We start from the raw sequence: 26,907 nt of genomic DNA on the forward strand, positions 1-26,907 counted from the left end.
TGTTGCAATATCAACCAAATGACCATATATATATATATATATATATATTATATATATATATATATATATATATATATTAAAGGATGACACTTTTTAGGAATAGTAACTTATCTGACTTTTGGCAAGAATAGTCCTCTGTTTATGTGTTTGTGTTCAAATCCGTTTTTAGGTCATTTTATGTCAGTACCCATATTTTGTGCGGATACGTGTTGGGAATAGTTCCAATTTCCCGGTCATTTTGTGTTCAAATTCGTCTTAAGGTGCAATTTTTGTTTTTTAAAACAAATATATATAAAAAAAACACTTTTTACATCCTATAGTGAAAATGAATATGTAAAAAATAAAATTTTAATTTTTTTTAAAAGTCATTCTTAAAATGTAAAGTTATTTTGTTCATATTTCAATTTTACTGAAAGACCTGTCGCATCCGAACCCCGCAACGTGGGGTTCCCCACCTAGTTACTATGAATCTAGCACGTTACCAAATAAATGACACTATAGTTACATTTTTGTTGTGACATCCCGAAATTTAGGGCTAAAGTTATAACCGACCAATTCACTGCAAATCTCATGATAATCTGACTTATTGAGTTTTATGTTATGTTTGGTGTACTAGTTGAAAACGCAATCCGATGTCGGGATCTTGATTCATCAATTTATAAATGTTTTGGACAAGTTAAGGAATTAGACTACTTTGTGGGATCACTAGGTTTATTAGAGCATCTCCAACCCAATCTCATTTCCATTTTTCCCCCATTTTACCCTCATTCTTCTCCAACCCACCCTCATTTGTTCCCCCATATTTGGAGGATATGAATAGTATTACACCAAATATGGTGTTATACTGTTCATTTCTCCTAAAATATGGATGAACTTTGTGTTGTCGGTTTTAGTCCCTCTGTTTATATATTTATACATTTTTAATTTATTTTTATCTATTAATTATAATTTAAATGTAATATTTAATACTTATAATATTTTTTTATATATTAAATTATATTAACTAATTATAAATATAAAGTTTGTGTTTTGTTCATCAAATTCTTATAAAAGGTTAAATACATATTGAAATTTTAAAAATCAATAAGGTATTTTACAAAAGCTTATAAATATGTTATAAATATAATTTTATTTATTTAATGTTATTGTAATGAAAAAAAATATAGATTATATTTTTTTAAAACCAAATTAGTTAAAGGGGTGTGTTTGACAACCCACATAAGTTGTAAGAATTGAATATACTTGGAATATACTTTTTGGGGTTAAAATGGGGTAAAAAGTAGAGTATGGTTGGAGATTAAACACTATTTACCCCGTTTTTACTCCATTTTTTGAGGAAAAAATGAGAATGACTTAGATATGGTCTTAAAGGCAAAAAAATAAAAAAATAAAAAAAGTCCAGCCATTCTTTTGCTTCTCTTCCACGTGAACAACACTCAATACTCTTTTTCAATATGAAGGTATGGGGATGAAGACTTGTATGTGCATGGCTTGACTATAAAACAAGATCCAACCTTCTTTACAAGTCACAATCTTCTCAGCCTCATTCCCTCTATATATCTCTCACGGTTGTAGTATCACCACCAAGAAACCACCATAACCCACCACCCAAAACCACCCTTATACCTTACTCTTTTGATCAAAAACATCACCCAAACACCACCTCACATATCCCTTCTCTCCCTCTCATCGGTTTCTACCTAGAAAAAGGAAGGAAGAGATGCAACCACCTTGCTGCCACCACACTGCACCACCCTTATTCCACCTTCAAAACTTCACAATCTACTGAGGTAACTTGAAGAAGGACTCCTCCATCATCCCTCCACATCCCGGTGCCTTTTTCTTCACCGGAAAACCACAAAAAACCGGCAGCGGGAGGTTATCAACCACTCTCCATCACCATAAAAAATCACCGCCACCATCCGCGTTCTCACTACTAGAAAAATTGAAATACAATACAAGGTAATAGAATACGGTCACTAAAACACACGTACTAGATACGGCACAAAATAAAAATAACACGTTTATTTTTCATATGTGTTTATTTATTTTTAAGACTAACTTCTTATTACCCCCAATAGTAGCCCTAAATTAAAATTGTCCAATATGTACGCTCCCTGTCATCGCCATAGCCACCGACGCCGACACCACCACCATCACCACCACCACTACCACCGATTGTTGCCGCCATCAGTAAGTTTCACTTTTACGTTCAAGGTGTCTCAATGTTGCTTAATCCTTGATCGAGTTTAGGAATACACATATATTTATGTATTTTTCGCATATGTGTACGTATTTCGCTTAATCCTTGATTGAATTAAGGAATACAAATTTGTGTACGGTCAAGGTGGTGAGATTTCTCTTGCCATTGGAGACTTAAGAAATACATATATATATATATATATATATATATATATATATATATATATATATATATATATATATTACGCATCCGTAGATGAAGGTAGTGAACGAGGTTTCATATCAGAAAACGTCAACAGTAGATGAAGGCAATGAACGAAGCTATTTTTGGAGGAACTGCAGTTTATGGATGTTACAGAAGTAAGTTTTTGGATTGTATGTCAGCTATTTTTCCCAAGGTATTAAAAACAAATCTTTGTTTATACCTGCAGTTGATCGGAAACACACCATTCGTTTATCTCAACAATGCTGTGGAAGGTTGTGTTTGACGTATTGCAGCCAAAACTGAAAATGATGGAACCATGCTCTAGTGTTAAAGACGGGTACTTATTTCATTAGATTAGAAAACTTTCATTTTCAAATGTATATGTTTCTAGTAGTTGATTACTTTTTGAATTAACCTGGTTATACATACTATGTCTTACAAGGTTTAAATTAGGGGTGTGTATGGGGCAGTTTGGTTCGTTTATTGGTTAAAACCGAACCATAACCATTATGATTGGTTAATGTATTTTTGTAGCCGTTGGGTATGGTTAATATTGGTTATGGTTAATGGTTTTTATCGGTTAATGGTTTTCGTTAATGATTAATATTGGTTAACCATAATGTTCAAAATAATATAAATGACGCAAGTATATTGACATAAAAAATGAAAATAGAATACTAAAAAGTCTTCGACGCAAATGTTTGTAACCTAACTTATAGTAATAGAGTAAAATGTGCACCTTTAATACTTAAAGTGAGATAACACATAGTCACATTCAAAATAAAAAAACATTTAATAAAAATATAAAACATTAAAAAAATTGACATTAATAATTTCATATATTGATAATTGATGTTAATATTAAAATAAAGTCAAACATTCATACACGTTCACTACGATTAAATCAAAAACTATAAAATAAAAGAGTCAAACATTCTTATTATGTGTTCTTTGATAAAAAAAAAAATAATCATCATTCAATGTGAATAAGTAAAAACAGTAATTAAAAAAAGCCAAAAAAATCAAAAAAAAAAAATACATTCTTAATATATCACATAGTCAAGAAGAACCAAAAACATAACTTACCTAGAAGTCTTGATTATAAAGTCAAAAAATCCTTCAAATAAGACTATAAAGTCAAAAAAAATCTTTGATTAGGATCAACGGTGCGAGAAGCCTTCGATTACGATTATGAGTGTGAAGATTAAACTAATTGTGAATAATGTTTACAAATTGTAGAATTAGCCGATTAGGAATTACAACATTAATCAATAATCTAACTCAATGCATGATTGGAAGATTGTGTGTGTCTGCGTGATCAGCATTTGATGGTTTGATTGCTCGTTCGTTTCCTTATAAGTGAGGATTAACAGATTATATTTTCAAAATTTTAATGGATCTTAAATAATTTTGACTATATTATTTTATATATAATCTATAATTTTTATATATTAAAACATAAAGTTAGCGGTTCGGTTAATAATGGTTCAGTTAACCTATAAAACCATAACCGAACCATTAGTTATTGGTTGACAAAAAATAGAAACCGAACCAACGGTTTTTTAAATGGTTCGGTTATTATGGTTCGGTTATATCGGTTAATTTGGTTTTGGTTCGGTTTTTCGGTTATTATGCTCACCCCTAGTTTAAATTAATCAACACTACAACAGTTATCAACTAAGTTATTGAATCTGATGGGTGATATGTTTTATGATTGTATTTATGATTATGATTATACGTTTATGGATCTGATTTTGTTCTGTTGTGTTTACTTGTGGAGCACAAGATTGGTTACAACATGATCTCAGATGCAGAGGCAAAGGGCTCATATCCCCTGGACAGGTTTGCTAACATAGTTGATATGTCCTTGAAGATCATTGTGTATTTTCAAAATTTTCCATATATCTGACACATAGTTTTTGTTTTCTTTCTAAAAAGTATTCTTATTGAACCAACAAGTGGTAAGACTGGCATTGGACTAGCTTTCATGGCTGCAGCAAAGGGTTACAGGTTCATCATCACCATGCCTTCATCCATAAGCATGCAAAGACGAATTATTCTTTGTGTTGTTGGTGTTAAGTTGGTTCTTACAGATCCTACTAAAGGAATGAAAGGTGTTATGCAGAAGGCTGAGGGTATATTGGCTAAAAAACCAAATGCATACATTCTTCAATAGTTTGAGAATCCTGCAAATCCAAAGGTAGCTTTCTTTAACTATTTTTGTTTTTCTATCTATTTTAAAAATCTAATTGCTTATTGTATGTTCTAGATCCATTATGAAACAGCTTGACCCAACATTTGGAAAGGTTCAAATGGTAAAAGTGATGCTTTTGTTTCTGAAATTGGCATTGGAGGTACCATAACAAGTGCAAGGAAATGTCTTAAAGAGCAAAACCCTAACATAAAAGTTTGTGTTTACTTCTTTAGAACTAATTTAATAAGTTCAACATTAGCACTGTTAATTGATTAATTTATTTTTGGCATCAGCCCGGTAAGCTACTTTGATGCTTTATTTCTTTTTTTCATAATTGTAACCTTTATATTATATTTTCGTGTTCTCATGGTCAAATAAAAGTACCAAGAAAATATACAGATGATTGAATATTGTTTGACCCGATTCAAAGAGGTAATATAATAATATATATTTATTTTCTTGCTTAATAAGCATAATGGCAATTTATATAACAATGATTTTACCTAATTTGGGAACAGATTGAAGTAAAGGAACTTCCCTTTCAATAAATGAGTAGTGTCTTAATCACTTTCTATGGTCAAGTTGATGTAGGGTGTAATTATGGCATCTGAGACCGCTGTTGTTGTCACTAGCCAACAAGGTCGAGCAAATCAACATGAAGATCTGAATGATGATGCAGGTACCTTCTTATATACTTCCATTTTTAATCATCTTTCATATGTTCCCACTTTTAATCATTCATGTTTGAATTACCTAAGTGAATTGACAATTATGGACTGGGATTGGCTTAATGGGACAAAAATTCAATTTTGTTTAGTTCCACCCAAAAGGGAGGGAGATAGACTCGCTCTTAATCTTTAAAATTCTAAATTTAAAGATATTAGATAACCAAAGGATGGAAAAATGAACAAATATATGCATATTCATTAAAGGTGGAACAATTCATTTGCAACCTTTTTTTCCAGGAGCAGGGGGAAAATATTTATCTGCAGATACATACGGTTGGAGTTAGGGTTGCTATTGGTCATGGATGCCTATTGCTTGTTGTAGGGAGTAAGGGGAAAAGATTTAAGATGCCACATGCAAAAGGTATCCTCTGTATCATAATTCATATATTTTGTTATATCTTTATTGTATTGTATTGTATTTCAACTCACCGAGACACGGCTTAACCAGAAAAGGCTAGGGTTCCACGACCAGACTCGCCAAGTCCAAGAACAGACTCGCCGAGTCCAAGGCAATCTTCAACAGACTCATCGAGTTGTTCTACCAACTCGCCGAGTCCAAACGTGACATCTTCATTCTAACGATTACAGGCCATTTCATTGCTTCCAATACATAGATCTGGACTCCTAGGGCCAGATTCACACATAAAGTTTCCAACTTTACGTGCATGCAAGGCTCAACAAGCTCTAATAAGCTAAAAAATGAAGGTTTAAGGCAAGGACCCTCTCAATCAAGCCCCAAAGCTATCACTTTCCAGATTCTACAATCAAGACAAGTTTAGATCCGAAGTAGCAACCTCATATATGGATCCAATACACGAAAAGGACTCTTAATATGACAATTTGGCCCTAAAACTTCATCCATGAGCAATCTATTTGAAACAAGGTCAAGGTAACAGCTTGTTACCTTAAATTTGATGCCAAAAAGCAGGGAAAACAGATCTACTTCGTTCCTCTATGATCCCACCAACTTATACTTCAAGTATCCTTCTTCTCTAAGCCCCAAAGAACACAAAATTCCTTCTCTCTCACAATTTAGGGTTGAAATCGATGGGGGAAAGCTCCTGGACGTCAAGGGGTGCTAAAGAGGCTGGGGTGAAGGCTTAAGGTTCTTTAAATAGGGTGCAAACCCTATAAATTAGGGTTTCTCATTCCAGCACCGACTCGTCGAGTCTAGCCGCCGACTCGGCGAGTCGGGTCACTTAACATGTTCCTGGAACACGCTTCGACTCGGCGAGTTGAAGATCCTACTCGTCGAGTCCTTCTTTTCCAAACTTACACTTTACCCCTTGAACTCTTGATTCTGACTTGGGATGTTACAAGAATGATGTAGTCTCCAAATTTGACAAAATTCGCACATTGTATGTATATGATAAAACTATAAATTACTTCATGATCACCAATGATGTTATTTCGTCCATTTAGGATTGTTTAGGGGATCAAAATGTCGTTTGTCGGTTTTCGGCTAGCGCGCGAACTTTTCGGGTGGAATGATGCAGTCTCTGAATTGGACGAAATTCGAGATTGTATGTATATGCTAAAACTATAAATTCCTTTGTGATCACCGACGTTGTTATTTTGGCCATTCGAGACTGTTTATGGGCTCAAAATGTTGTTTTTCGGTTTCGGGCTGGCGCACGAACTTTTCCGATGGAATGATGTAGTCTTCGAATTGGACGAAATTCGCACATTATATGTATTTGCTAAAACTTTAAATCACTACGTGATCACTGACGATGTTATTTCGGCCATTCGGGACTGTTTAGGGCCTCAAAATGTCGTTTTTCTGTTTTGGGTTGGCGCGCACACTTTTCGGGTGGAATGATGCAGTCTCCGAATTGGAAGAAATTCACACATGTTATATATGTGCTAAAACTATAAATCACCTCATGTTCTCTGACGATGTTATTTCGACCATTTGGGACTGTTTAGGGGCTCAAAATGTCGTTTTTCAGTTTTGGGCCGACGCGCAAACTTTTCAGGTGGAATGATGCAGTCTCCGAATTTGACGAAATCCGCACATTGTATGTATATGCTAAAACTATAAATCACCTCATGATCACCGACGATGTTATTTCGGCCATTCGTGACTGTTTAAGGGCTCAAAATGTCGTTTTTTCGGTTTTGGGTTGGCGCGCGTACTTTTCGGGTGGAATGATGCAGTCTCCGAATTAGACGAAATTCACACATTGTATGTATATGCTAAAACTATAAATCACTTTGTGATCACCGACGATGTTATTTCGGCCATTCTGGACTGTTTAGGGGCTCAAAATGTCGTTTTTCGGTTTTGGGCTGGCGCGCGAACTTTTTGGGTGGAATGATGCATATCTCATTATATGTCATGACATATTGTTATGTATACTTGTGTTGATATGCCTTGGATGTGTGTTTCGTTGATGTAGTATGCCATGGATTAACGATATTAATTCACTTGCATGATTACATAATGATATTGGCGAGGAGAGTGTTTTACCCATGTGAGAGAAAATTAATTAATTATCTAATTACTTAAATAAAAGGGGAAATCGCGGGAAACCTAACTTAGGTATGTGTTGTTACGGGATATCACGGTGGAAGGATATCGATGGAGGAAAAAGAGCTTGATCCTAGTCGACGCTGAATGGTTTTCTAGTTGACCATTTTGAGGCATGGTTCTGGTGCACTTGATGTACGGGAACTAGAGTGATGTTGGCTACTCGGAGACGTCAGACCAAACATCATGTTTGGGTGGGGGAAAGCATTTTGATGTACCCTTGAACCACCCTCGAACGAAAATGCATTATCTTGTACGTGCATGGTCGGAGTAGCGAAGGCAAAGAACGATGGACCGTGTTACGAGTAAGAGTCACACCCTATTTGATGCACTGGGTCGCCATGTCACGTTAGTAGTGAACGAGGTCTTTATTTGGGGATTGTTAGTGATGAAATAGACCCTAGTTAGAAAGGAACATTAAAAGTAATTATAGTGAAGCAAATAAATAAATAATTACTGCGATGAAAGAATGTTCGGATTGATGTATATACGTATATGTTAATATTTATTGAAGAATGATGCATGGATTGATGTGATTACATGACTTGACATTATGTATGTGTATGCTTTGTTTACAAGTTTATGTGCTTGAGATTGACTAAATGCGCTGATGTTGACACTTGTTTCTTGCATGTTGTTGTGGTTTTGCATTGGTACATGTAGCATGATTATTGATGGCCTGGTGAGGTTGGGTTCTTACGTGTAGTTATAGTCCTTTGAATAATAGTGATGATACCGGTTTGAGATTCCTTGTGATGTTTCATTTATACTTGGTTTGGTGTTTGTTTTGATTGGATATTACAACTATAGATTTTGATGGGTTGTTTTTGAAAGATTTTTTAATTAACTACTATGATGTTTTTATAAAACTTTCACTAACATTTTTCTGATAATAAATGGTTAAAATTAAAGAAAATTTTTGGGTGAAAAATCATGAATGTTACATGTCATGTTCGGGATCAAACTCGTCTTATATACAAATATATTATATTTTTTTTTGAACAACAAATCTAATTTATTTTTAAACTACTTCTAAATTCACATATGTCTTAAACGAAACTTAAACTCTGGACCTCAAGAAGGAAAAAGAACACTTGATACCACAAAACTAGAAGATATTTGGTGTTTGTCTAACTTAGATTAGATCATAACAATAATCTTCATCAAACACTTGTGTTTATTCCGATACAATAAATGTCCAATAACACATTAACACTAAATGCAACAACATTATTTTACTTAAGACATCTCTAAACACCAAGGAAGCAATTACGCACCTTTTATTAGAGGAATGCAATGTACCATTGACTCTAAAGGCTCATTGGCAGGCGATTTTAATTTTTATCTAATAAACTATTAAGCCTAGAGATCTGTATTTGCCGTGAATTTCAAGAATAGTGGCTTTCTTTTAAATACCTAAAGTTTGGGGACAGATAACGTTATTGACCATCGGTGTTGGTAGATTGATATTGGTTTCTGTATAAATGCACCAACTCTTGTTAGTTGAGGGATGAGGCCAAAGATGATGAAATCCGTGTGTTTGGTTGTTGTACTATTTGCGTTTATCTCCAAATCATCATCACAAACAAGATCTATCATCCAAAATCCGCAACCTAACCCTAACTTCAACGTCAACTCTACTAATCAACAGGTACGACCTCCATTATCTGTTCGTATTTCGCGTAAATTCAAAGTAAGGATCTCACTAACATCTGTTGATTTTCATAGAATGCACAAACCTGTTCCTTCACTGTGGATATCTCGACAAGCTGTTCTTCCGTTAAATACACTCGAGATGAAATCAGTATCTCCTTCGGCGATGCTTACGGCAATCAGGTTCGATTCCTGTAAATTTATACATAAACAGAGTTCAGATTTCAAATCTGGAAACAAATTAGAATAGAGTGATGACGATTAACGATTAACGATTAATGAATGTTAGGTGTACGCGCCGAGGATAGATGATCCGTCGACGAAGACATTCGAGCAGTGCTCAAGCGATACGTTTGAAATATACGGTCCATGTACGTATCAGATATGTTATTTGTATTTGTACAGAAGTGGATACGATGGGTGGAAGCCTGAGAGCGTAGACGTATACGGGTATAATACGAGGGCAGTTTCCTTCTACTATAATGTTTGGGTTCCCGCTGATACTTGGTATGGGTTTGATTACTGTTCTGGTTACTCCGCTAGTTCGCATAACCAAATAGGATCGATAACAATCCTCTCATGTTTAATCTTTTTCATATCTATCCTATGGTTTTAGAGTTTAGATTGATTTGCCACTTTGTTTCTAAGATATGTAGACGAATATGATATAACCCATGAAATAAACTTATCGCTTAAGCAGCTTAACTTTTGGTTTTAACAAAGCTATAAGCAGCTTAAAATTTTTCTTAATTTCAGTGTGTTGTGTTTATTAAATAATACTATATAATCATTGTGATTGATGTTTTATATTTTGGTTTTGTTAAATTGGAATTGATTTATGAGAAACTGAAGCCTTATGACCACTTGGATCCATAGTTAGCCAAGAACTAGATGCTTCCATAAAGGCGTGGATGGAGATTGTCGTTCTAGAATATGTTTTGGTTAAAAAATATAAAAATCAACAAATGATTTTTCAGGTTGCTATGCGTTCAAATGGTAAAAAACTAAATGTAGTAATTAGATAAATAAATTCAAAGTTATGTTGGTCTAAACATGAAGGCAACATGAGCTTTTAGACGAATGACGTTAAATATCACAGTTTTTTTTTTATAAAACAAAAATATCAGTCTATATAAAATTAGTTAACATATAGTTAAGACAATTATAAGTAATTAATAACCACCCATCCAAATTTGAAAAGAAGAAAGATATAGTTTAGTTGTAATAATCTGGAATTTAAATAAACTGCTTTTAAAAAAAACGTAAAATAGTTTTTCAATACCAAAATTTTAATAATTTTAATCTTACAATATTAAAATAAAATTCACACAACTTAAATAAACTATGTTACATCATTTGTTATTCATCTATACCAATTATATATATATATATATATATATATATATATATATATATATATATATATATATATATATATATATATATATATATGGTTGGGTTATTTTGTTTTCACTATTTATTGTGTGCATGTATCACTGATTCTGGACCAATCATTTTAGTTATTTTAAAAAAGTAATTAATGCATATTACATGTTGAAGATATAATAAGTATTAATTACATCTTCAGCATTTAATAAACATTAATTATTTTTTTAAAATAACTAAAATGATTGGTCCATAATCAATTATACAGCACACAATAGATAGTGAAAATATTTGAACCTAACTATATATATATATATATATATATATATATATATATATATATATATATATATATATATATATATATAGAGAGAGAGAGAGAGAGAGAGAGAAAGAGAGAGAATAAAAAATATTGAGAATGGGGGAATCATTTTAAGTCACTCGTTTATTTTTGCCGCAAAAATCTCCATACTACCAACGGAAATGGGAAAGAAATACACTTGTGTTTTCACAAAATATGTTTCATTAAACTATGTTAATCATTACCTTAATATATACAAAAACATAATTTTTTTTTTTGTTTTTTTAATTTTTAAGAAGCTATTTTCATCGAAAAATGATTTTAAATATATCAAAATTCATGATTTTTTATTTTCTACAAATAGACATCCATATTGATATAGTTCTAAGATAAAATAAAAAATTTATTTTTTTTATATTTTCAGCTATATTATTCATGCATCAATTTTTTGTTACAGTACATTCTTTATTCACTTATGAATAAAAATATATAATTATTTTTTATTATAGTTTAAATATGATTTGTACTACTTATTTATATATGAATAACAAATTAACTGTAACAAAAATCTGATAAATGTTTTATTCATATATGAATATAAAATATGACGACAACTAATATACGTTTTATTCAAATATAAATAAAATATATGACGAATGATGATTGAAAAAATATTTTTTAAATAAGAAAATTTTATTACGTGTCATATTTATATATGAACGATGCTTAAACTATATAAAAAAATTAAGTATACGTTTTATTTATAAGTGAATAACGAATGTACTGTAATAAAAATCTGATAGATTTTTATTCATTTATGAATAAACAAAAGCTGAAACTCTAAAAAAATAAATTTTTTATTTTATCTTAAAACTATATCCATATAGATGTATATTTATAGAGAATAAAAATGTATGAATTTTGATATATTTAAAGTAATTTTTCGATAAAAATGGCTTTCTAAAAATAAAAATGTTTTTGTGTATATTAAGGTAATGATTAGCATAGTTTAAGGAAACATGTTTGGTTGGAAAACACATGTTTATCCGTTGTCCATTTCGGCCGGTACGCCTAAGTGTTTTGCGACAAAATAAATGTGTGGCCGAAAATGATTACCTCATTTTCAACCTTTTTTTTCTCAATTCAACCCTATATATATATATATATATATATATATATATATATATATATATATATATATATATAATGCATGCTTAAAAAACAACAAACACAACAATAATAATATTCATGTTTTATAAAAAACAACAAACTTCGACTAATAAAAGGTGCGCAATTGCTTCCCTCATTCTCTAACCTTTTATAAAATGCATGCTTAAAAAACAACAAACACAACAATAATAATATTATAATAATCAGTTTATTTAATTAATGCTTAAAAACAATAAACACAACAAAATAACATAAAAGGGTACTAAATGTCTTCAAACAACCTTATAACACAATAAAAGCAAATTCATCTATTCATTATTGCTATCTAATTACATAACATCATCACTAAAAAAAATTAAATATAAACACTTCATCACCTACAAAAAAACAAAAATAATTTAAGTTAATTAAAAATTTTAATACATTAAATTCAAAGTTTCAACAAGTAATTTACAAACACCTTTAATTCCAAACAGCCAATTTCTTATACAAATTAAAGCCTCAACAATATCGTGCTACAATGGAGAAATCCATGTCGACTATGGTGCAACAACTATAGGAGATGAGTTTATTGTTGGGTTTTGAGCACTATAACACTCATACGGTGCACATGTAACTCAAATGCTTTGGATTTGTGTTTTCTCTAATTATACATGCATATTTTCAATTTCCCAAAGCATTGTCCTAACTAGCATACATTTGAACAATTGAATGATACAACTAGCTAGATGACTTAGCTTTTAGAATGACTTGTAGTTCTTGGCCTTTGAAAGCTTGAGCACCCCAAGTGTGATGCCTTTAATGGTTCACAAACACCAATATGCAAAAGGAGAGTTGAGAGAATAGGTTACTTGCACACACTTTTGTAAAGTATGGTGTACCCGATTTTGGCTCTAGAGGATCCATTTTATAGTGTAGCAAATGCTAGGCTTACACCTTGTAAACCCTATTGACCCATGACTTTCCACATTCTTATGCTTCATGGGTTTAACCTCCATGGACTATCCATGGATTAGTTTAGCCCATCTACATAATCATGAATCATTGGCCCACACTATAAGAATCATTGATTTACATAATCAATCCTCATATATTTAATTAGTCTCTTTTGACCAAAAAAATTAATTCCAAATACCCGGTATAGCGGGAGAGTGTGCGGTGTGAGGACTAGTAGACAGTAGTGAGTTGTATGATTATTGTTTGCCTGTATTATGTGCCTATTTTATCATGATTGTTTATATGTCGACATATGGTAGTAATGGGTTGAGGCGGTCCTGCTTTATGTTGTAGACCAAGATACCCGATGCGGGCCGGCTGTAAGTCGTAGGCACGGATGTTCGGGAAAAGTGGTTGGGTTGAGGCGGTAGGCCAACAAACCCTGGGTATTCCAACCTGATGGCTAAGTGGACTCGATGCATGCTTGTATGTTTACCATATGGGGTATTTTAGGTGAACTCACTAAGCTTTGTGCTTACTCAGTTGTTTATTGTTTCAAGTATCATCGGTCGTCATGGGAATGCGAAGGCGTGACTGTACACATTCATCAACAACAATGAATATTCCACGCTTACTCTGATTTCAATAAATGTATTTGGAATAAATACGTTATCAAGGCATTTCCGAAGAAACGTATTTTTATTCATTTTAAAACATTTGGGATGTCATCATCAATACAGAAACATAAGCATAAACAAAACTTACATTCATTATCATTAGTGATTTATATTTCCTTAATCTCTCAGTGTAATGTAACTTCATATCAACACCTGTGATATAAATAAACTGAGTGGGTCAGGTTGGGAAACCTGGTGAGTACATAGGGTTTTCAACCCACAATAATATAATTATTATGTTTAATCATCAAAAAGTTAACCCAATACTCATCCCAATTATCTTCTTTACTCTTAAGGGTCTACCATAAGAATCAACTATTTCTCATTCATTCATTCCTAAGGATTATCCTAAGGAATAGGTACGAAGTCCATCGTTGTCAATGACGCAACTGTCAAGCACAACTGCTAGTTCTATTACTTAGGCGCAACTGCCATAATTGTGACATTCTATGTGAGGCGCTTCTGTCGGTATTGTCCTTTAGACGCTACTGTCATGGTTATAATGTTCTCTATTAGGCACAACTGCCGATACTATCCGTAAAGCGCAGCTGCTAGGGTGTTTATCGTAGATCTAAAACATCTACAAATTTTTGCGCAGTTGCCAGTGCTCATCTATAGGGTACTAGGTCCATTGCTGCCAATGTTCACCTATCGGGCACTAGGTCCATACTACTAATGTTCCTCTATTTCAGCCTTCAACCCTCATCATTCATCTACCTATGTTTTACCCAACATATTATGTAGATATAAAATACATATACAGTTTAAATCATTTAAAACATGTATAATATCGTTCATCCAACATAGACAATAAGTATTCAGACAATATGCACACATAACACATAATTAATATAAAATATTTCATATCTATGTGTAAGATGAAAGTAACTATGCACTCACAACACGTAATATATATTAAATACTTCATATCTATGTGTAAGATGAAAGGGACCATGCACTCACAACACGTAATATATATTAAATACTTCATATCTATGTGTAAGATGAAAGGGACCATGCACACACTTGATAAGGTGGTGACTCGGTACTCGGACAACGCTTCGTTTACTTTAAAATAATTTCCTTCGACGAAACCTAGTATTATTATCACTAGATTTTAGTCTAATATTTACCGTGACTAATTATTATTATTATTATATAAGTGTTTAAACAATACTTTCCAACCACTATGTACAGACAGAGGCCAGACATAAAACACCGGAGGGCAGGACCATTTTGGCATATAGCACTTCTGAAATCCAACAACCCTATGCAACCATTTTAACCAGATTCCCCGTACCGCGAGTAGTTAAAAATATATTATAACGACACTTATATAAGTCATAATAATAGCCCAAATATTTATTATAAGTTCATAATAACAATACTAATTTTAAATATAAACTATATTTAAAATAGGGTAAGCATAACTTTCTTACAATGACGTTTTAGCTAGGAGCCGAGCTCTGCAGGGGCAGAACTTCGTCGCTGGATCTTTCTAAGAAAGATTCGTGCAGCGCTTTAGCGCTCACTTTACTATACTAAAGCTACAGAAAGAGAAGTCGAATCACGAGGGACCGAAATGCTCGGGGGATAAGAAGAGAAAGACTCTTGAATCAAGAGAATAGTGCAAGAAATATGAGAGCCCAAGACTCTTATTTATAGTAATTGAATATACAAAAACTACCCTCCATAATTACTTAACGACCTTATAGTTATATAAACGACTAAACACCCCTTCATAGTACTATTTTAAATAGATTTAAAGATTTTTGTACTAAACTAATGTCGAAAATACTCAACCATAGTTTTATAATGACTGCATCGTCGATACCTTTCTAATGATATATAAATTTGTATATATATGTATACGTATATATGATTTATACTTTATTTTAATACGTAAATATGCTATTATATTTTATAACTCGTTTATACGAACTCCGTTTTTGACGTTCTTTATATCCACGCGTAGGCAGGACCGTACCCTACAACTTTCATTTAGACTCCGTCGGCTAATTTTGAGTTTATTTTTAACAGGCCGGGACATGATTGGTCCCTTAAAAATTCATAACTTTTACATATGGACTCCGTTTTCGTCTATCTTTTTGTCGTTGAGTTCCTATTAATGAGATTTTCAATTCTCATTTAGGTCGCGTTGGCCAAAAACCGCTCGATCTAAAATTCGAATTTCGGGTTGTGCACTATTATGCTAAATCTTAGAAAAATCATAACTTCCTCATACAAAGTCAGATTTGGGCGTTCTTTTTATGGACGCTCTCAACTTAACATATTATATGACTTTTGTTTAGATTACTAAGGCTAAAAAGTCATCCATCGTAAATTCACTATTTACGTATCCCGGTGTCGTGCCGGTTTTGCCGTAAAACTTTGACGGGCCATAACTTCTTCGTTATAACTCGGATTTCGGCGTTCTTTATATGTACGGAACTCTTGAGACATACTATACAACTTGGTTAAGATTATTTATTCTAAATAATCTTTTGTCGATAAGTCGTTTTCGACCCTTATTACCTCTAAATTGACTAGCCCGGATCTACGGGCGTTACAATGGGTTTATAAATGGTAAGCTCTACTTAAATAAAATGAAATTTTTTTGTTGTGAAAACGGGATGTTACAAAAATGGTGATAGTTTAAGCTTGATTATGTCTCATGTTCATGTAAATAAGCGAGTTAGATCAAAGTCACATCGACAATATATAGTAGTACCAACATCACGTACATGTTCTCGTGAACAACCTAGGACCTTAGGGTTAAAATCCATCATCAACCTTCATTATTTGTAGTTCTTGGACCCAAATTCAATGTTGGATATTCGTAGGGGACACATCAAGTAGAATAAAACTAATTAAAGACAGTCTAACTGTAAAAATTCAAAAGAAGGTCCAAAAAAGAAGTACTTATGCATCAAATGTGAGTCGCTTCATTGAATAAACGTGCAGATGAGAAGTTTTTGATAGCACGACGACCATGTCTAGCAATGTCGCGACGGTTGTACATCGGAGTTGAGATCATTAATAACAAGATCAACCTCAACTGTCAGTTTCTCCTGCTATCAATGATATGATTTGCCTTCACCGATTTTATAGTGGATGATTTAGTGCACTAAATAGACGGTGACTAAAGAATCGTAATAGAGTTTCGTTGCCTTCGAGATTTACATGAGGTGTCAGTAGGTTAACACAGCAGAGCAGGGCCGATCCAAACGTATATGGGGTCCAGGGCGAAACGAAAAAAATGGTCCTTTAAAGACAAATATAATAAAGATTAAAAAAATATTATTTATTCTTCACTATAAACGCGTTCAATTAACAATAACAATCAAGTCAAATTGTTTATGTTTTGAGCTAGTTTGAGTTTAAACAACTTTAGACCCTAAAAATCATTTATGTAATATATATATATATATACACACACACACACACACACACACACACACTACATAGCCTAGAAATTTTGGGCCCCTGGAGACGTGGGCTCTAGACGGTCGCCTGGGTTGCCCACCGTCTGGACCGACCCTGCAGCAGAGTAGTAGATTATGATGATTGAGGGTTTGAATGAGAAGAAGGGTTTGAGAGTGAGGTAGCATGAGGTGCTAATGACATTGTAAGAATATGGAAGTCTAACATGAGTGGGAGAATCGAGCTCACAACAGAGTAAGGGGAAGTGATGGTGGACGAGCTCACGACAGATGAGGAATACCTGACGGGCCACCAAGAGGGGCACCACTCATCTCAAGAGGGCACGAATGATCGAACCCACACCAATCTAGAGAAAATCTCCCACATGTGCTCAGTCAAAGAGTCGAACTCCTGACCTCACCCCCTAGGGCCTATAACCTGGATGCATCACAAACAGTTAGGCTGGTGATCACTTGCAATTAATGACTTATTTATATATCATTTTTATTTTTATTTATAAAAATATAAAATCAAATCGGGTGACAAAAAATATATAAAAAATACATTTAAATACACTAATATTGTCGACAACGGTATAACCCTAGTTGGATTAGTTTTTGTACGAAGTATGATAGGTGTGACGAGAGCGGCCACTTTAAGGGCATGGATGTAATTTACCGGTACACGATAACTTGTCTATAAATTATTCACTGTAGCCGTTAACTGTATCTGCCTCTCTAGTCTTCGTCTCGTTCGAAAACCCTAGATTTTTGTTTAATCTCTTTCAGGTGTTCTGCCCCTCAATCTCTGCTCTTAACACAACGCTTGTTGTTTGATCTCGATCTGTTTCAACGCGCTTCAGCCGCAAGCGAGTTTAGTATTTGGTCGAAGAAAGGTAAACATAAACCCTAAATCGCAGATTTCTCTCTTTTATTTTGAACATGGATTGATTGATCTTTATTAATTGATTATAACAAAGTATTACTGTTGTGCAGAGGAGTTGTCATGGGGGAAGTAAAGGATAACGACGCTTACGAGGAGGAGCTTCTCGATTATGAAGAGGAAGATGAAAAAGCTCCCGAGGCCATTAACGGGAAACCTGGTTCCGAGACCGTCAAAAAGTAAGCCGCAGTACTTTGATCTAGGTTTATTTATTTATTTATTTTTGCAGAGTTTGTATGACGTCTATGAGTGATGTTAGTTTATGTTTGCGAATTGCATGTGTTGTCTTGTTACTTGTTAATTTAAATTGAATCCTTTGTTTGAACTCGAGGAACTGTTTAGCTGGTAATTCATTGCAGAATTACATTTAGGGGGGATTCTCATTAGTTTAATCATATATGACAGCGAGGGAAAAATATTGAGAGTTTTATTATTTAACACTAATGATAACCGGACTCGGAGAAAGTGTTAAACATGCCATGTCTCACGTACATTACTTATATAGTTACATGAGTTATTTTCAAATTAGTTTTATCGGCAAAAGTATAAAATTGGTATTACTCTACAACCTAGTTGAACACAAGATACACTTCCGTGAACATAGATCCTTGCATCAAAGAAACTATTCATCACTTGATTGTGGATCTAGGTACCACCAAGAGAATTTCATTATGAAACTTAAACGTATCACTCTCACTTCTTTAAACAAAGAGAACCAGATCACGTCTAGGCTCCTCTTATTTATACATGCTCAACAGTGTTGAGACTTGAGATTTTATACTATTTCATTAAGGCTTTAACCTTCTTCTGTTTGATGTCACCTTCCTATATGTGGTATTATGGTTGTACATTTGTTTTTCTTATCGTTACATGTTACTTGTGCTGCTGAACAAAAAGCAAGAAGAAGAATGATTTGAGTTTGTTATACATTCTGTATCAGGAAGTTAGTTATATTACCTGCAAATATGCATCATTGCTATAAACATTAGACTTGTTAGATTTTATTTTTCACACGTGACTCTGATTTTAGGTTCTTGAGTTCATCATTCTGTCACACCCAAACTTATAGTATGCTACTTCACTTGATATTGCAGGGGCTATGTTGGAATTCACAGTTCCGGGTTCCGAGACTTCTTGCTGAAACCAGAGCTTCTTCGAGCCATTGTAGATTCTGGATTTGAACACCCTTCAGAAGGCAAAGTCTTATACTTCTTTTTGTTTTCATTCATTAGCAGTTATAGATTGTATACCAATATGCTCCTGTTACTTTCTCTCCCAAGTTTCTTTCCTTTATACATGTGTATTTCAACTAATTATACTTTTTTTTATTCTTTCCTTCTTTTCAGGTAAATATTACTTCCATGCTCATCATTTCAGCCAGATATCTGGTTTGGTAAACCTTTCCATTTTCGGGAAGAAGCCGTGATTTTTACTTACGAAGGATTTCATTCGCTTCATCAGTGCAACATGAGTGCATACCACAGGCTATTTTAGGAATGGATGTCATCTGTCAAGCCAAGTCTGGAATGGGGAAAACTGCTGTTTTTGTTCTCTCTACACTTCAGCAAATCGAGCCTGTAGCAGGTCAAGTTGCTGCACTTGTCCTTTGCCACACCAGGGAACTAGCTTATCAGGTCAGATTTTCATTTGTAACCCTCCAACAATTTGATCATGTTAATTTTGACCCATGTCTTAACTTTTTTTTATGTTTGTTGTCATATAGATCTGCCATGAGTTTGAAAGGTTCAGTAGATACTTGCCTGACCTCAAAGTTGCTGTCTTTTATGGAGGAGTCAACATAAGGACCCATAAGGAGCTACTAAAGAATGAATGTCCTCATATTGTTGTTGGAACACCTGGAAGAATACTAGGGCTTGCTAGAGATAAGGATCTTGGATTGAAGAATGTGAGGCATTTTATCCTTGATGAGTGTGACAAAATGCTGGAGTCACTTGGTAGGTTTTTTTTATGGTTGTCTTATTACTTATAGTGTATGCTTTAGTTTTTGGCATGTATGTTTAATTCTGTTTTACTTGTGTACAGATATGAGAAAAGATGTGCAGGATATTTTCAAAATGACCCCTCATGACAAACAAGTGATGATGTTCTCTGCAACACTAAGCAAGGAGATTCGACCTGTTTGCAAGAAGTTTATGCAAGATGTATGTAATACAATACAAATACATTTTTGCTGTTTGTTTCTTGTGTAATTGAACTCTTTGTGTTTTGTTATTTGCTTAAAAGTTTCTTGATTCCTGTTTTTACCATTTTTAGCCGATGGAAATTTATGTTGATGATGAAGCCAAGTTAACTCTTCATGGATTGGTCCAGGTATTCAACTCTATGAAGCCAAGTTAACTAAAAGATCCGACTCCTGTTTTAACCTTTTCACTTACTTTTATTTCCTTAAAGTGACATGACTGTATTTACATGAAAATGTGAAAGATTTCATATGAAAAATTATTCAACCAAACCTCATTCCTCTCAATGTGTTATTTCCTGTGATGTGATGTGATGTCAGCATTACATAAAATTGGGTGAGATGGAGAAGAATCGGAAGCTGAATGACCTTCTAGATGCCTTGGATTTCAACCAAGTTGTCATTTTTGTCAAGAGTGTGAGTAGAGCAGCAGAGCTTAACAAATTACTTGTGGAATGCAACTTCCCATCTATATGCATCCATTCTGGAATGTCACAAGAAGAAAGGCAACAAACTAAACTAACTCACTGGTTTTTATAATATGCTCTTTTCTTTTTTTTTTTTTCTTTTGGAGTTGACTTGACTTTTTTTGGTATTAGATTGACACGCTACAAGGGGTTCAAGGAAGGACTGAAAAGAATCCTGGTGGCAACTGATTTAGTTGGAAGAGGGATAGACATTGAGCGTGTTAATATTGTCATTAATTATGATATGCCAGATTCTGCTGATACATATCTCCACAGGGTTCGTTTCTTTCATTTAATTTTATATAAAAACAAGTAAAGACTATTATTATTATTTAAATTGATGTAAACTGATTTCTTAATTGATGATGCTTTGTTTTTGGCACAGGTGGGAAGAGCTGGCAGATTTGGTACAAAAGGTCTTGCTATCACTTTTGTATCATCTGCTTCAGACTCTGATGTTCTTAATCAGGTATTTATTTGTTGCACTTTTGCACCCTAACATAAAAAGTACATTTTTTTAATATCTGTCTGATTTTATATCATAATTTTAATTTTTATGTTGCTTGCAGGTTCAGGAAAGGTTTGAGGTCGACATAAAGGAGCTTCCGGAACAAATTGATACTTCAACATACAGTATGGCCTTTTTTTGCAGTATTCATGATTATTATTTTTAATTGTTTTTGTTTTGTTGATTATATTCTAAACAAACTCTGTTTCTGAATCCTTGTTTTGTAACAGTGCCGGCATAAGAAGTGGTTGGTTAAGTTTGCGGATGGATGGATGGATGGATGATATGATTATGAGCAAAATTTCACATTGTCTGAACGACTGGTATTTAATATTTTCATGCAGACTTTGAGTTTTTGGATTGGAATTTTAAAAGCAGTTGAGATTTTGGAAGTTAGTTAGTTGTTTGTGCTTTCTCTTCCCTTTCTCTTTTCTCTTGTACAAGTGGTATTAGTTGGTAATTGAATTTTAAAATGGGGGCATCAACTTTGCATCTTTGTTTATGGGGTAAAAATTACAAGCAGGTGGAACATGATCCAGATCATGTTGTTAAAACAAATGGTTAATCACATGTTAATGTGTTTTGGCCAGAGTCATCTCATCTTATGAAAACTCTTTTAGAGTGTTTGTATGGAAGCAGATATCATTGTGACTTTATATTTTGGTTGGTATGACTTTTACAGTATATGAAAATTCATTAATTTATTAGTTTTAGAAAAACTTAAATATCCTTGTATCTTTTGTTCCCCCTTATATAAACATTATAACGTGTAGAATCCATTAGGTCTCTTTCTTAATTTATTATTTTGATTTTGATACTTATCTTGATTTAGCTAGTAGGAAGAAAAAAGTAAAAAGATAAAATGATTTTTCTTAAACCGGTGTGTGTGATACTATATTTTTTGCATGTCACGTCAGCGCATCATTTTTCCATATCTTTCTTTAACTACACAAAATTGATAAGAAATGGTCTTACCACATCATCTTATTTTTTTAATATTCAAATATATATTCAACTTGTCGGGAATTGAAAACCATAATATATAATATATTTTTTAATATTCAAATATATATTCAACTTGTCGGGAATTGAAAACCATAATATATAATATATTGACAGAATTTCATATATGTTATTGTTAAACATTTAAATATCGTATTTATCCAACCTAAATTCTTAATATCATATTTACCCTAATGTTGTTTATTATCGTGTGTGTATATATATATATATATATATATATATATATATATATATATATATATATATATATATATATATATATATATATATATTCAAATCTATTTTTTAATAATTTTTATTGATTTACAATCTTTTTTATCATTTTAAAATTATTAAAACATTAAGGACAATATTGCCCTTAGTTCTAAATTGCAATACAAGATCACGTGTTTGAAGTTAATTACGATTGCATGGGCTTCTTCCCCATTGTGCCTTCTTCCCAATTGCAGTGCCTCTTAATACATTAACATGCAGATTACCCTTACCTACATTTACCCTACATTTAATTACATCATCCAATATAAGCTTGACTTTTCAGGAACAAAACCAGCCAAAGCTACATAACTTCAAAAGTAAAACACATCAGCAATGAGTTGAAACTGTTGAAGGGTACTCTGGCATTTCAGGTTATTGGTTGATGGAAGTTATAATCAGTTAGTTAACTTAGATATTAAAGTTAATTAATTATGCTTAATAGAGGCAACTGGGTATAACAGTCAATTAGTGCATGAAACTTTGCAATGTTATAGTAAACATTGTGATGCTTCATCGTGTATATATAGCTTAGTATTCTCTTTGTAAAAAACTGATGGATGGTTAATAAAGTTTGCATTTACTACACATAAAAGCCTCCTTTTTATTGTTCGAAGGTTCCTTAAGTTTCTTGCATTAGTTCATTTTGATCCAACAGAAACAAACATTAGAATTCAACTTTAAAGAGCAAACCAGAATTATCCATCTACTTTCAAGAATAAGCCAGCACTAAAACCAACATTTTTGAAGATGATAACAAAAATTCCAAATCGATTTACCCCCAAAATCCAATTGATTTATCCCAAATATCACTTTCAGATGAACACTTCCAAAAAGCAAAACCGATTTACCCCTTAATCAATGCTATGAAACGAAGAAGAATCGCATACCTTAGATTAGATTGTGGCTGACGAACTGGTGTCGCACCTGAATGAAGAGTGTGTTTGCGTTGGATGTGTGTGTAGAAGAAGTCAACTAGATAAGAAGGGGGAATAGAAGGCTACACATAATTATTAAGAGATTGTGATTGGGAAGAAGGCAGGCTGCGATAGGGAAGAAGCCTCTGCGATTGTAATTAAATTCAAACACGTGATCTTGTACTGCAATTTAGAACTAAGGACAATGTTGTTCATTTGTCCATTTGGTTGTTGTTTTTAGTTTTAACGATTTTAAAATGGTAAAAAAATTATAAATCAACAAAAATTATCAAATAAATATATTGAGATATATATATGATATTAAAAAACATTAAGAATGACAAGTACGATATTTAGATGTTTAATAAGGACATAAACGAAATCTATATATATCTACCCTAATAAATAAGAATGATTTTGCCACATGTTCTTTTTCTCATTCAATTTGCCACATGTCATTTTGTCATAATTTAGAGATATATTTATTTTCCACTTGTCATTTATTTCATTTTCCATTTCTAATATATTATTAATTAGTTTCCATAAATTAAACCTACCATAATGATATTAATTTTAAATTTTAAATTTTAAATTTCAATTTCAATTTCAAATAAATTTACAATTTAAACCTTTGTGTTTAACATTTTGTTATAGTTAACTTGTTTAGTATACGGGTCTGATAACTAAACAATAATTTTAATTTATTTATTTTTTGCATGTTTTTTTTCTCATAATTTTTATTTATTTCAAATTTCAAATTCAAATAAATTTCTCGTTTAATCGTTTCTATTTAACATTTTGTTTTTATCAACCCGTATAATATACGGGTTTCACAACTAGTATATATATATATATATATATATATATATATATATATATATATATATATATATATATATATATATAGGTAGGTTCAAATGTTTTTCACATCTATTTTGTGCTAGAATGCACCAATAGGAATTTAGTATTAATTATATGTATATTAAATGTTATCTATACTTCTAACTCATTTTTATGGAAACTAATTAAATTCGTCATTAATGTCAACAATAATATTCTTTTAAAATGAATTCATATCTAGAAGACTGAGAGTAGATTCCAATAGAATGAGAGTGTATTCTAGTCTCGTTCTTCATATTCCATGCAACTTTATTGTATTTTAAGTGAGTGACTCCTGAAACAAAATACAAACTCATATATAAAAACTTAGATGCGAATTCATTCTAAAAGAATGTTATTGCTGACATTAATGACATATTTAATTAGTTTCCATAAAAAGAGAATTATAATTATGGATATCATTTAATATTAATATAATTATGGAAATCATTTAATATTTATAATCATTTAATTAAATAATTATTTAATTTACTAAATTTCTATTGGTGCATTCTAGCACACAATAAATGTAAGAAACAAAATAACTTAGCCATATATATATATATATATATATATATATATATATATATATATATATATATATATATATATATATATCTCCCTATTATAATAAAAGAATAGTTTTAATCTCCTTTTGACATGTGTCATCCTATTAGGCCTCCTAATTAATACATATTTTATTCTTTTTTTGCCAAGTGGCATCCTATTAAACCTCCTAATTAATACATGCCACTTGTCAACCTATTGATTCTCAATTTCAAATTTCAAATTTTAAATTTCTCACTCTAATTAAATTAAATTAATAACATTAGAATAAAAAATAAAATAAAATTAATAAAAATTATAAGATGATATAATTTCACATATTTATTCAAATTAACGATTATAATTTTATATAACTAAAAAAATCCTTTTAATTAATAATTTATTTAAAATAACTGAATAATAATTTTGAGTTTTCACCATGAAAGTTTAATTAATTTTGTCACCGTGGTTCCCACAGGTTATATATATATATATATATATATATATATACACACACACACACACACACACTATGTATACATACACAGTGTATACTCTCTCTCTCTCTCTCTCTCTATATATATATATATATATATATATATATATATATATATATATATATATATATATATATATACAGAGAGAGAGAGAGTATACACTGTGTATGTATACATAGTGTATAAACAAATATTATCAAATGTATGAAGAACATTATCAATGATGATATGAAGACAAAAGACTTTAGAAGATGCTCTATGATTATATGAAAAATGATGATCATTATTACGACAAAATTTTCAATTATCTCAACAATGCTTTTCTCTAGCTTGCTTTTCAAAATTTCATTTTGGCCTGCGATAATGTAATTGGGATTTTCATAAATTTTTTTCTATGAAAGCAAGAGATGGAAAGTTTTGTTATAAATTATGCCTTATTCTATGAGATCTAGAAGCACTTCTGTAACTCTCTCTCTCTCTCTCTCTCCCTAACTTTTTTTACTTCTTTAAAAGGGGAATGACGACCTTCCTTAGAAGTTGACAGTATCTTTATGCGGCAAAAGATGACTTACTGAATAATAGATTTTGATGCAAATGGAGAGTTGAGAATTGAGATTTTCACAATCTTCATGTGGCAAAAGAAGACTTACTAAATAATGCAATTGGATGCAAATGGAGAGTTGAGAATTGAGATTTTGTGAAATTTGAGACAAAAAGCTTTTTTATTTCATTAATCCTTGAATATCACATTAAATAGTTAAAAGAACAAAAAAAACCATTATTTATATGTCTTATTTTGTTTTAACTTCTATTTTTTTATGTCTTTTTTTTTTAATTGGATCATTGCCGTTCACCAACACGTTAGTTTATCCGTTCTTTTTTTATTCGATCTCAACATTTATGTCTTAATTTGCTTTTTGCCTAAACTTTTTTTTTTTTCTTATTTTCCATTATCTTTTAGAAAAAAAATTCATTTTTAACCATAGATGTTTTAAAACGTAATACTTAAAATAAAAAAAGAAATAAGAAAAAAAAGGAGTTGAACGTAAGAGTCAAAGTACAACTTTTTGAGTGGTGCAACATTTTAGCTAGTAAGCCATTAACTTTTTTTTTTTTTTTATTTGTATTATCATCTTTTGTTATATTCAATGTTTACATATATGTTACAATAAAGTAAAAATACATGGTGTAAGTCTCAAACCCAAGACGTGTAATTAACACTATAGTGATATATTTGTTGAGAAACCAAAAATGAGATGTAGTACGTA

General features: G+C 32.0%; 2 protein-coding genes and 1 pseudogene across 2 annotated transcripts; all 3 read left to right on the forward strand.

Annotated features, from left to right (window-relative positions):
* Positions 1 to 2,504: 2,504 nt before the first annotated feature.
* Positions 2,505 to 5,155, forward strand: LOC111907417 (putative inactive cysteine synthase 2; annotated as a pseudogene).
* A 4,078-nt stretch (positions 5,156 to 9,233) lies between these two features.
* Positions 9,234 to 10,265, forward strand: LOC111907443 (embryo-specific protein ATS3B). The gene is made up of 3 exons (XM_023903212.3): positions 9,234 to 9,513; positions 9,591 to 9,698; positions 9,805 to 10,265. The coding sequence occupies exons 1-3, from the start codon at positions 9,373 to 9,375 to the stop codon at positions 10,129 to 10,131; spliced, it is 576 nt and encodes a 191-aa protein (XP_023758980.1). The 5' UTR covers positions 9,234 to 9,372; the 3' UTR covers positions 10,132 to 10,265.
* A 7,859-nt stretch (positions 10,266 to 18,124) lies between these two features.
* On the forward strand, positions 18,125 to 22,006 carry LOC111907442 (DEAD-box ATP-dependent RNA helicase 15). The gene is made up of 12 exons (XM_023903210.3): positions 18,125 to 18,303; positions 18,404 to 18,529; positions 19,445 to 19,545; positions 19,812 to 19,984; positions 20,074 to 20,305; positions 20,394 to 20,512; positions 20,625 to 20,681; positions 20,872 to 21,056; positions 21,150 to 21,294; positions 21,403 to 21,486; positions 21,587 to 21,650; positions 21,756 to 22,006. Exons 2-12 carry the CDS (start codon positions 18,414 to 18,416, stop codon positions 21,764 to 21,766), a joined length of 1,287 nt encoding a protein of 428 aa, XP_023758978.1. The 5' UTR covers positions 18,125 to 18,303; positions 18,404 to 18,413; the 3' UTR covers positions 21,767 to 22,006.
* The last annotated feature ends 4,901 nt before the right edge of the window (positions 22,007 to 26,907 follow it).

The sequence above is a fragment of the Lactuca sativa genome, chromosome 4 (genome assembly GCF_002870075.4).
Source record: "Lactuca sativa cultivar Salinas chromosome 4, Lsat_Salinas_v11, whole genome shotgun sequence".
NCBI lineage: Eukaryota > Viridiplantae > Streptophyta > Magnoliopsida > Asterales > Asteraceae > Lactuca > Lactuca sativa.